The following is a 13,011-nucleotide window of genomic DNA, read 5'->3' as shown; positions in this document are numbered from 1 at the left end:
ATGGCTTCAGGTTTTTAATCTCCCTATCCTGCCTCGAGACAAAGGCCCACGATGAAGTATAAATCGTTGGGGGATCGGTTTCAAAAGTCCTCAGACAACATACTTCATCTTTAGCTCTAGCTTTTGTTTGTACAGGTGGGAATGGCCAAGAAAAAGCACACTGAAGACAGAAACTGGGGGATCATCCAGGGCATTGTCCTGAGCATCAGGATGTAAAGAAAAAACAAGCTCCACTGGGAATCCTCTGGCCTTAGATCCAAACATACACAGGCCTGGGTGCTGTGTAATTATCCTGGTTTTATGAGTGGTAGCATTGCTTCTGTATGGATTCTTTCTTTCTTATTTGTTTGTCTGTTAGTTTATTTGTTTATTTATTTATTTATTTGACAGAGAGAGCCAGTGAGAGAGGAAACACAAGCAGGGGGAGTGGGAGAGGGAGAAGCAGACTCCCCACTGAGCGGGGGCCCAATGCGGGGCTTGATCTGAGGACCCTGGGATCATGACCTGAGCTGAAGGCAGACGCTTTAAAGACTGAGCCACCCAAGGTGCCCTTTCAGTATGGATTTTAACGTGTACGTGAAAGTGGAAGCAGTAAGAGACAGGCAAATGTAGGCAACCTTTTAGTTGCTTAATAGAAATAGCACTAAATACAGTGACTCCAGGGCAATAAGTGGCTTTTTTTGCAGGTGGAATTGCTTCATTCTGATTCTGCCACAGCTCAGCTTCAGGCTTCAAAGCCTCTCCAAAAACAGTAATATTGCAGAGGTTTTTAATGTCCCTGACATCTTAGAGGTAACACTGCAATTTTTTCTTTGATTTTTTTTGTAATAATAAATTACATTCAGAAAATAAAGGAAAGATGGCAATAAAATTCTTCTAAAATAGTATCCAACTAATATATAACAAAGACATTTGACAACATTAATACATTTGAACAAGAAAAGAGGTGCATTTGAAATAGTTCTAAATCAATAATCATATTCAGTGAACCTTTATACACATGATTTTCTAGTGACTGAGGAAACATCTTGCAAATAGTAGAAATTTAATATGGAGGGAAAAGTATTCACTAGAAAATTGTCTGCAAGTGTGCATTAATAACAATAACAACAAAAATAGAAATTACAGGAGTCTACTCAGTGGTCTGTGTGGATTTAAATCTCCCAGATAATATTTTCCTAGACAGATTTTTACAACGACCATTTCTAACTAGTTTAAGATTTGGCACAAATGAAATCTTTAAGTAGTAGTTTAAATTTTTGATAATCATCAATGCCTCAAAGTTTACTTTAGAGTTAAGTTCCAAAATTTCTTTTGAGCAGCTTTTATTGTGAACAATAATATATGGTCCGAATATTCTTGTGGTATAATTGTGGACCAAAATAAATGTAGCCCATACTACATTAGAAGGAGGGAAGGTTTACCTTGGGCAAATTATGGTTTGCAAATCATATACATGTATGTGTTTATAAATAGCCAAAAATATATTTGGATTTTCCTGGTAATATCTTTCAATAACACCTTTAGTTCTCACACAATCAAGGACAGTGTTCTCATTAGTTGTCAGATAAAATGAGAGAGGAGATTGAGAAGGAGTCTCTCTCAAAGTACACATAATCACTGGAGAAAGAATAGACTAAACTTCTCTATGGGAATTAATTGGAGACCCCCCCCCCCAATAACAAAAGGACTAAGACTATTTTTCCATACAGCACGGCCAATGTATCTATGTCAAATAGGTTTTTCAAACTTATGGAATGAACTCTACCCTCAAAGCAAAATGGCTCTGAAGAATACAAATATTTAAGAACCTTATTTTAAGAAGGAAGCAGTATCTGTGTTAAAATGAAAAGATGAGTTTTAGTGTCTGAAAGGCTTGACTTTGATTCTTGCCCTCACCTTTTAGCCACAATGGGATACCAAGTAGCTTACATTATCTACCTATGCTTTAGCTTCCTTGTTTATAAAACAATTGAGATCTCAAGCACAACTTGCTGAAGCAAAATGTATAAAGTACATATCAATGTGGTTGGCAAAAAGCTCTTCCCTCAAACAATTCTTATGCTTGTGCCTGGCTAAGTCCTCACCCTTCTTACTCGACTTTTAAATATCGCTTCTTCAGGAAAGCCTTCTCTGATTCCCCAAACTCGATTAGAATTCCCGATTACAGTCTCCTACAGCACCCCATATATCTCTTCCATAATTCTTTCCATTTTAATTAATTATGTAATTAACACTGTAAATTCCATGAGGGCATAGACCACGCCCCTCTTGTACTCCCAGTGTCTGGTAAGCACATGTTTTGATTACTGTATATTAGATGCACAAAAAGTAATTATCAAAAGTGGTACTTATCAGTCCATCTAAAAAATTAACACGAATAATATTATCTCTTGATACTTAAGTAGGTGGCACTTCTAATTAATACAAAACATATATGTATATTTGTATTAGATAATAAATATATGTTTGTGAATTCAGAGAGGGTTCGGTGAAAGTTGTAGTCTGAGAAGTCTTGATGTTTTATGTGCATGTTAGTCTTAGAAAGAGGCCTGGGATTTAGATGGACAGAAAGGAAGCCAGTCCATTGCAAAGACTGAGATCACAAAATTTAAATAAGAATGTCATGCTCTTTCATAGCAACAAAGATCCTGACAAAACTCAAACAGACCCAAACTTGACTAAAAGTCTTTGAAAAGAATAATTCAATGCTCCAATTCGCGAGTCTTCCTCCCTGTTACTTGCCTTGCCATCTTTATTTCTCCAGAGATAAGCAAGTGCATGGAATGATTCTAAATACATATTTTGTGAATGGATAGAAAAAGAGAGAATCAGAGCACATGGTGGCAGTTTCTTTCCATAACTTTTACTTCCCTTCTAAATTTGTTTTTTACTCTTTTCATTATTTAGGGAAAATCCTTACTCTTTCTTTTGGAAATTGTAATCAGAGCATTTCTGAGTCACGGTGAACTGGAAGAAAGTGTTTAAGGGATAAGGCAATAAATACAAGTTTTCAAATACATGAGTGTGACCTGGGCAGTTTGGGGTCACACATCTGCAAAGGAGATAACTCTAAGGTACTATGGTCTCTTCCAGATATTTTTATATCTAATAAATTATCTAATAAATTGCTAATAAATTCCTAGTGTTATATTAAATTGAACTATTACCTTTATCCTTCAAAACTGAAGACATCTTCATGGATTTTTCTTTTCTCATTTCTGCAAGAGGAATCATGGGAAGAAAAGGTTACAAGAATCACAGAAAAAAAAAAAGAAAAAAAACTCTGCAAGTTTCTTCATGTTTTTTGTTTTTGTTTTTGTTTTCTGAAGCTTAACAACTCAGAGAGTGGCTCTGAGTTGGTATTCAAGACAGACATATCTCCTGTTATAAATTGCCTGTAAAATATTGATTAAATACGCAAAAGATACAAAATAAGCCCATGAATTATTGTCACAATTGGAAGACTATCATAGACACACTAGAGGTAAAAATAAGATGCTGTGGGCTTTGAGGAAAGAAGATACAACAATGGTCACTAGCATTGGCTATTCACTATATGTCATAGGGAATGTTCTCTACTGTTGACCATTCAACGTTAATGACAACCTTGTAAGGTAGGTGGATCTTGTTATTATTTCTGCTTTTCACATAAAGGAATTAAATAACTTTTCCAAGGTCACATGGCTGAGACAGGAGGACTAGAATTTGAGCTGGTATTTCTCTGAACTTAACCACAAGGGCCCTGTCTCTCCCATCTGAATGATGGGATCAGGAAAGGCTTTGGCAGGTGGTACTGAGGCAGACCTTGAACATGGAAAGGATTTAGATAGAGAAAGTGGAGAGCAAGACACATTTTAGAAGGACAGAAGAGAGCAGGAGGAGGCTTGAGCTGGTCATTTGTCAGTTCGGCTGTGTGAGTCACCTGTAACCAACAGAATGCAATGGAAGTTATGCTGTGTGACTTCCTGGGCTAATCATGAAAGCCAAGCTCTTTCCACCTGCTTCTCCAGGGACAACAGATCAGAGGAAGCTGACTGCAAGGTAAGTACTCCAACCACCACTCTAACCACCACAAACCAGGTGGTTAGTACTCTAACCATCATGTTAGAAAAGCTACACACAGGCAGCCCAGTCAGTAGGTCCTGCTGAGCCTCCAGCTTCACTGCTAAGTGAGTGAAACATCCGGACATCCAGAAGATGATCGCTTTAGACGATTATAGCCTAAGCCCACATTTGCCTATAATCATATGAGATACACAAGTAAAAAATGCCTAGTTGATCCTTCCTTAATTTCTGACCCTGCAAATCATGAGCACAGTAAAATTGTCTGTGTAAATTATACCACTACGTTTTGGAGTGGTCAGTACACAGAAACAGCATTTGAAACCATCAGCTAATAAAAAACAACATACGGCAGCATGCTGTAAGTTCTCCAGTGGAGCTGTGTAGATAACAGAGAAATGATTAATAGCTCTATTTTATAATTAGGAAGGTTTTCACTGAGAAGAGGCCATTTGGGTTTAGGCTCCTAAAATGAGTAGAATCTCACTAGTCAGGAAATGCCAATTTAACAGTGCACCGGGATGTAGGATATAGAACAGATTTTAAAAATGCTGAGGATAGCTTCTGGAGTTTGTACATGTTTCACATGTTCAAGGATAATCTATCATCAATTGAGATATGAAATGTAAGAAATAGATGCCTTTGGAGAAAGATATCATCTTTGTTTTGAATGTATTATGTTTCATGTGTCCACAGGATAGCCAAAAAGGAAATGTCTAGCAAACAGTGGGAAACACAGGTAAAGTGCAGATTGTATGCAAGTGTTGCAGAGAAGCAAAGCAACCCGCAGTCTCACCGATAAATGGAAACTAACAATATAATCAGTAACATGAGTTTTGAATCCCCCAAACAAATCTTATTTACTGTTTACATATACTGACTTGACTTCATGAATAAATTAAGTATACAAAGGCAAAATAAACCAGAACGTTAAAAATTTTGTTCTTCATAATACATACAAATTAAAAAAAAAAAAAGACTGATGGATTATAATGTCTTGCAGGTATATTTTAAATCCAATATTATATAATTTACCTATACTGAAATGTCGTTCACTTATTGATAGTAATAATCTTATGCATTTTTTTAATATACTAATAATATTTATTTATTTTTTTTCAGCATAACAGTATTCATTCTTTTTGCACAACACCCAGTGCTCCATAATTTACTAGATAAAAATTATTCATTTTAAGAGAAACATACTCAATTTCAATAAGGCCAGGAATTTTTAAAATATTTATTTATTTATTCTATATAGAGAAAGAGAGAGCACAAGAGGGAAGGGCAGAGAGAGAATCTCAAGCAGACTCCACGCCAGCGCAGAGTCAGATCTCATGACCCTGGCATCATAACCTGAGCCAAAACCAAGAGTCAGACACTGAACGGACTGAGCCACCCAGGCACATGAGACCCAGATTTTTTTTAAAGTTAAGGAATTGAATATATCTAACCAAGATGAAGAAGTAGAAAATAACATTTGCTTTTTCTTCTAACATGGTCCTGTAGAAGATAAAATGTATTTAACAACAGTGTTCTAAAGAGTTTGTTTGTTTGTTTGTTTAATGCCCATGAAACACACAAAACAAAAGACTGAAATAATGGACAATCTTATAATGGAGGAAATCAGCACTGGAATTTTTCCATAGCACAAGCATAAATATTTTGAACTCCAAGCAATGTGTTTAAAGGAAATAGCACAAATAAGAATATCTTTGATCTGACTGCTATTTATTTTTCATTGCTCTGAATAATCAAGTTCAATATCAATTTATTATTAGTGACATTAGGATATTAAAAATATTTGTTGGAGCATCATGGTTTGATGCCAATATCACATATAACTAAATTTTAAAAGTAAACAGAAACTGGAAGTTTTAAAAAGCCTAACAGAATCATCAGACAATTTAAGCCTCCTGGCTGTGAAAAGAACCGAACTCAAAACTGTTAAGCTTTCTTACCCAGTGAGCTTTAATGAGGTGTTCAGAATGTCATTTTTTTAAAAACTGTCTTTCTTACCTCTTTTATAGATACAAGATGTCAGCTGATTTGAGATATTTTTTTCAATGTATCAAACATTTTGGATTTTTCTTCTGATGGAAAGAATAGTTTTAAAGAACCATATGGAGACCTCTATTTATAAGTTTAATAATACTTGATAATTTCCTGGATATGACTATTAATATACATCACATAGCATCAAAAATATTAAAATTTTTTCAAGAATTTCTATTGCTTCCTAAAGTGATATAATATTGCTCCTAAAGTGATTCAATTGTGATTGCATGGATTTTTAAAATATTTATTATGTGAATACTTTACATGCATCTGTTATTATTTTCTGTTCATTTAGACATAATTTTTGACAAGTCAGAAATATTTTGGAAAAGGCATTCTATAGAATTTAATATTTTTCCAAACTTCAAAATATAATTTTTATAAATCAATACAGAGAAAAGCATTCTCAAGTTCTCTAAATGGTTTAAAAGCTATGCTTGTAATTCCCATTAAAGAAAATATAATATATTGATGTTTATTCAATAATAATTTTGAATCCTCCTTAAAAGATGTAGTCAGAGTTTAATTTTACTGGGACACTGTCCATTAACTTTGTAATTAAGTATGACTTGGTGGGAAGCTATCTTTAATTTTCTCTTTGTCCTAATGATACATTTAATCATTCCCTATTCTGTGGGCTACAGCACTTGACACATAATTGCAACATTTTAAAATGCTTTTCTCTAAATATCTGTTCAAAAATCCTTAATTAAAAATGTTTCCAATTCAATTATATTTACATGTTGGTATCTTTTTTGTTTTAACCTTGGAACCTTCATTGCATTTCTTTCTTAATCTTACATTTTATTAAAAAAGAATATAATTTTGTAACTGATATTATCATCTACCTCCAACTGGACAGCTAATTGAAAAGCATAATATGAAATATGCTTTCAATGACATCTGGACAATGCTGTCAGGTCTTAGAGACTGTGGTGAGGTATTCCTCAAGATATTGTATATAAGGCAAATTAGACTATTCTCTGAAAGTTAAGCTTCATAATCAATACAGAGTGGGAAGAGTGAGTGAGCTCAGAAAGTACCTACTACATAATACTATAAATATACCTCCAAAGGGCTTCCTTGAATTACTCAAACACTGTGGAGATCTCGGCAAGCTGGGCTGTGTTAGTAATATTAAAACTGTGACATAGACCACAGCATAAGAATTCAAAACAACTAACAGATATAGAACTTGTTCAATACACATCTTGCAATCACAATGGGGGAGAAAGTCTTGTCCAATGAATTCGGTATTCTAGTCCTTTTGATGAGCTCTTCCCTATAACAGTATAGTTTTTCAAATTATCTTAGCTGAGGTACTCTCCTGAAATCATCTAAATGTCCCTTCCCATTAAATTTGGATTGAACTTTGTAATTGTGATGATTTTAGGCTGTACAGTTTGGCTGCAGAGTGGACCCTTTGTACATGCCTTAATATTCTGGTCCTCGTTACACATTAATAATCAGAATACTGATTGGAATTCTGGAAAGTACCTCAGTGGGGTGCATTTTAGTCATTTTTGTTCAACTCTGCCCAGCTCTTTTGGAAAGATCAGCAATATGCAATGATTTAAAAAAAGGAAAATAAGCACTTCTTTATATATTTGGGAGCCGAGATAAACTAAGACATCATAGGCACAGAATTAGCTACAGAGTCCTAAATCTACTATAAAAGATTTTGTTTTTCACAGAAAACTTTATTAGCCATTAAATTTTTCCCATGTAATTATGTTCCAGCCAGGATGACAAAGTTCCCATGTTTGTTTAAAGAAAAAATATTATTACAGGAATACAATTTGTTTGGTGGCAGGCAAAGCTAGGTCTTGGTCATTCTTGTGTTCACATACAATGATGAAGCATTATTTTATACCCTTAGGCATTTTACATATGATCTTTCTATGAACTGAATGTTTGTGTCCCTCTGAAATTCATATGTGGGAACCTAAAACCCAATGTGATGGTATTTGCACGCGGGGCTCTGGAAAATGATTAGGTCATGGGATTAGAGTCCTCATGAGTGGAATAGTACCCTTGCAAAAGATATAAGAGATAGCTGAGCTGTCTCTCTTTTTCTCTTTCCTCCATCAGGTATATAATCAGAGGGAATCTGTCTGCAAACCAGGAAGAGGACTCTTACCAGAAACCAAACTGACTGGCACTTTGAACTTACACTCCCTAGTCTCCAGAACCGTGATAAACTTCTGTTTAAGTCACCCTGTCTGTGCTACTTTTGTTACAGGAACCTCGAATTAACTAAGACAAATCTCTTTAATTTCTCACTCATTCCAGCAAGTTAGGTATTATCTACATTTCATAGATTGACAGCAGAGGCTAAGAGGCAAAAACTTGTCCAAGGTCACATCTACTAAACAGAGGTGGGAAACTTGAACCCAGACCATCAAACTACAAAGATAGAGTTAAACTACTACACTATACACTAAGAGAATAGTGGGTTATAAACTAGATAGCATGTCAGATGCCCCCTCAGTATGAACAGTGAACATGTTTGCATCATCACATCACATCAATTGTTCTCCATAACTACCAGTCTGCCATAGCCTTCCCAATACTTCTGAAGGCAGACCATGTCATCTGATGCATACTAAGAATTAAATAATTACTTATTTTAAAAAATTAATAAATTTGTCAATTTTATACTGACAACATTGTATTAGGAAAATTGCTCTTCAATATTTACATAAAAACCTAATAATCATTATAATCACCTTTTATGGTTAGTTATTGCCTGACTTTGCAATCCTAACATAGCTGTTATCAAACTAAAATGAGATAGCTGATATTTGACAGTTTTATCATCAAAAAAAGCATATATTCCAATCTAATATTTACCTAGCATTTTTTTTCCTGGAAGTTTAAATCTAGCATTTTACTTTTTGTTGTACAAGAAATATTGGATGTTGAATTTCCTAAATTGGATAATCTCATATTCCCTATGCTCCACTGATTCATCCCTCCCTCCTCCAAAACCCCGACAACACTAAACTTTATACCATCTTCATGGTTTTACCTTTTCAAGAATATCATGTAGTTAGCGTTATATAATAAGAAGACTTTTAAGATTGGTTTTTTTTCACTTAGAATTTAAGTTTTCTCTGTGTCTTTCTGTGACATGATAGCTCATGCATTTTTAGTACTGTAAAAAGTAGCGTTGTATGGATGTAACATAGTTTAATGATCTAATCACCTATAGAAGAGTGTATTTGGTTCCAAATTTTAGCAACTATGTATAGTACAAATGTTTGTTTGCAGGTTTTGTGTGGACATGAGTATTTAAGTCATTTGGGTATGTACTAAGATTGCTGGCTTGTATGGTAAGAGAACATTTAGTTTTATAAGAAACCACCAAACTGTCTTCCAGAGTGGCTATACTATTTTGTGTTCCCTTCAACAATGAATGAGAGTTCCTGTTGCTCCACATACTCCCCACATTTGATATTATTAGTGTTTTGGATTTTGCCCTTCTAATAGGTATGTAGTGGAATTTCATTGTTTTAATTTGCAATTTCCAAATGATGAATGATGCTGGAACATCTTTTCACATGCTTTTTTTGTTATCTGTGTATCTTCTTTGGTAAAGTATCTGTTCAGATCTTGTGCCAATTTTTAAAAGGAACTGTTCATCTTCCTATTATTGAGTTTTCAGTGTTCTTTATGGGTTTTTTTTCATAACTGTCCTTTATCAGATATGTATTTAATAAACATTTTCTCTCATTCTGTCTCATCTTCAAGTTTTCATAACAGTATCTTCTGAAGAACAGACATGTTTAATTTTGATGAAGCCCAACTTATGAATTTTTAATTCATGGCTTTGCCCTTGGTGTTGTACCTAAAAAGCCATTGCCAAAAGCCAAGGCCACCTAGATTTTCTTGTTATCCTCTGGGAGTTTTACAATTTTACATTTAGATCTATGATCCTCTTTGAGGTTTTTTGTTTTTTTTTTTTTAAAGATTTTAACTATTTATTTGACAGAGAGAGAGATCACAAGTAGGCAAAGAGGCAGGCAGAGACAGAGAGGGGGAAGCAGGCTCCCTGCTGAGCAGAGAGCCCAATGTGGGGCTCGATCCCAGGACCCTGGGATCATGACCTGAGCTGAAGGCAGAGGCTTAAACCCATTGAGCCACCCAGGGGCTCCAAATTTATTTTTTGAGAAGGGTATTGAGTCTGTGTCTAGATGCCACTGCTGCTGCTGTTGCTGCTGCTTCTCCGCTTCCCCCTCCCCCTTATTGCCCTTCCTCCTCCTCCCCTTCCTCCTCCTCCCTCTTCTTTTTCTTTTTCTTCTTCTTCTCCTCCTCCTCCTCCTCCTTCTTCTTCTTCTTCTTTACTTGTGGGTGTCCGATTGTTTCAACACTATTTGTTGAGAAGATTACACTTTTTCTATGGAACCATTTTTCCTTTTTTTTGGTCAAAGCTTAGTTGAATATATTTTTGTAGTTCTATTGCTGGGTTATTCTGTTCCATTGATCTATTATTTCAGCAGCACCATGCTATGTTGATTGTTCTAACTTTATATAGAGTTGAAGTTGAAGGAGTGGCGTCGGTTCTCCAACTTTGTTTTTCTATTGTCTTAGCTATTTGGGGCCTTTTCTTTTTCCATAGAAATGTCTAATAAGTTTTTTGATAGCTACAATACCATTTTGTCAATATCCACTGTGATTTTACTATGATTGCATTGAATCTACAGATGAAAAACTGACATCTTAACAATTTTGAGCCTACCTACCCATGAACATGGAATAATTCTCAGTTACTTGGTTCTCGTTTTTTAATTTGAGTTTTGTAGTTCTCATATAAATCCTACAAATATCTTGTTATAATTACATCTAAATATTTATTTTGTTATTCCTAATGTAAATGGTACGACATTTTAAATTTTGTTCATTCCAATTTTTTATTGCTGCCATATAAAAGAGCAACTTACTTTTGTGTATTAACCTTGTATCCTGAAGATTTGTTATAATTACTTACTAATTTCAGGAGGTTTTTCTTGATTCTTTGGAATTTTCCACACAGATACATATCATATGAGAACAAAAATAGTTTTATTTCCTCCTTGTTAGTTGGTAAATTTTTATTTCCCTTTTCTTGTCCTATTGCATTAACTAGTACTTCTAGTACAATGTTAAATAAAGGAAGTGAGAGGAGATATCCTTGCCATTTTTCTTATCTGGGGTAAAGCTTCTGTTTGTCATTAAGTCTGACATTAGCTGTAGGTTTTCTATAGATATTCTTTATCTAGTTAAGAAGTTTTGCTCTATTCCTAGTTTTCTAAGAGTTCCTAAGAGATTTAATCATCAATGGGTGTTAGATTTTTTCAAATGATTTTCTGTTCCCATTAATAGGATCATGCGTTTCTTCTTCAGCTTGTTGATGTGATGGATTATATTAATTGATTTTTCAAATGTTGAAACAATATGCATACAGGAATAAATCCCACTTGTTTAATTTTTTAATTTGGTGTTTGGTTTGATTATATTTTAGATTTCCTTGATATTTTTAAAGAAAGTTCTCATCTAAAAATACTTTAAACTTTGTGATATATATGTACATGTAAAAGAAAATTAAAGTCCCAGACTTTCCAAAGCAATTTAGTTGAGGTAAAACAAAAGCTAATGCCATTAAAAACAAACAAACAAACAAAACACCTGGAAACTCTTCTTCCTACAGTGCTTATTAGGGTGACAAAGTGATCCCCTGCAAACAAGGACCCTCATTTAGGTTCCTTCACTTGGGAACAATATTTTAAAAGGAGGGCTCATTTTTATATTTTAAATATTTAAAAATATATAAAAATATTTTATATTTTAAAAAGAAGAATTTATATTTAAAAAAAAACTCAATTTATTCAGTAAACATTTATTCAGTGCCTCTTTTGTGCTGAGAGCTGGAAAAGCACAAATGGTTGCAGTGAGTTCAGTTAATGTCAGAATGCATCTACCTGGATGACAGAGACACATACACAGGGATCAAAGCCCATAGCATTTAGATTACCAAACTTCCTCCGATGGAAAGAGAAACGATTACACAGAAGTACTGGCATTTGTAGTGGATTCTGAAACTGGATAAGAGGTTTGTCATTAAGGAGGAATTGGAAAGACATCTCCAACCTAAGGAACAACATAAACAAACCATGGAGTGTGAAGGTTCATGTGACTGGATTGCTGTATATACAAAGCAGGGGAGAAGCTGTGAGCAAGAGCTTGAAAGTCACATGGAGAATTGGTGGTGAAGGGAACTATAGTATCCTACCAAAGATTTTAAATTTATATCCTTCCAGTGATAGTCTTTGAAGATGCTAAGTCCAAATATTCTTTCTGGTATTATGCCAATGTAATTAATAAATTTTTGTTCATAAAAGAATATTATACATAATAAACTGACTAACAATATGTAGAAAGTCAGTGTCATCTCATTTGGAAATAGTCCCAAACTGAAGCCACCCACAGTTGTGTTATTCACATCCTCCTGTCTCTGGAGACAACATCTGCTGTTTCATCATTTATAGTTTCTTTGTTGCATGTGTGTCAAGGGCATAATTTCTGTATCCTGTGTGCCATTGTTACTGACACTTATGATTAAATCATATGTAGAGAATCTTCATTTCATTTAATTAAATATCATGCTTTGCTCCAGAGATACACTTTTTGATTCTTAAGTGTGATTTAAGCATATATTTTGAAATGTAAACAGAGTAAATACTTCAAATAATGCAATTCCATTTAGTAGATTTACATGGTATTTTTAAGCATTTTTCAACTGAGAATCTGAATCTGACTTTCATGTATTTATACTTTTGTACAGATTGTACCTGTAATCAGAAAAATAAGTCTATCTTCAGAATTTGGGACAAAATGGAAATGACTCAG

General features: G+C 34.4%; 1 protein-coding gene across 1 annotated transcript in view; it reads right to left on the bottom strand.

The window, feature by feature from the left end:
- Positions 1-13,011, bottom strand: part of TRDN (triadin) — a 384,176-nt gene that overhangs the window by 97,815 nt on the left and 273,350 nt on the right. Inside the window, exon 23 of the mRNA XM_046006499.1 lies at positions 3,171-3,221. Coding sequence (XP_045862455.1) covers positions 3,171-3,221 — 51 coding nt within the window. The remainder of the gene's footprint in view (positions 1-3,170; positions 3,222-13,011) is intronic.

This window comes from Meles meles, chromosome 5, assembly GCF_922984935.1.
Source record: "Meles meles chromosome 5, mMelMel3.1 paternal haplotype, whole genome shotgun sequence".
Taxonomy (NCBI): Eukaryota; Metazoa; Chordata; class Mammalia; order Carnivora; family Mustelidae; genus Meles; species Meles meles.
This window is presented reverse-complemented; position numbering and strand designations above follow the sequence as displayed.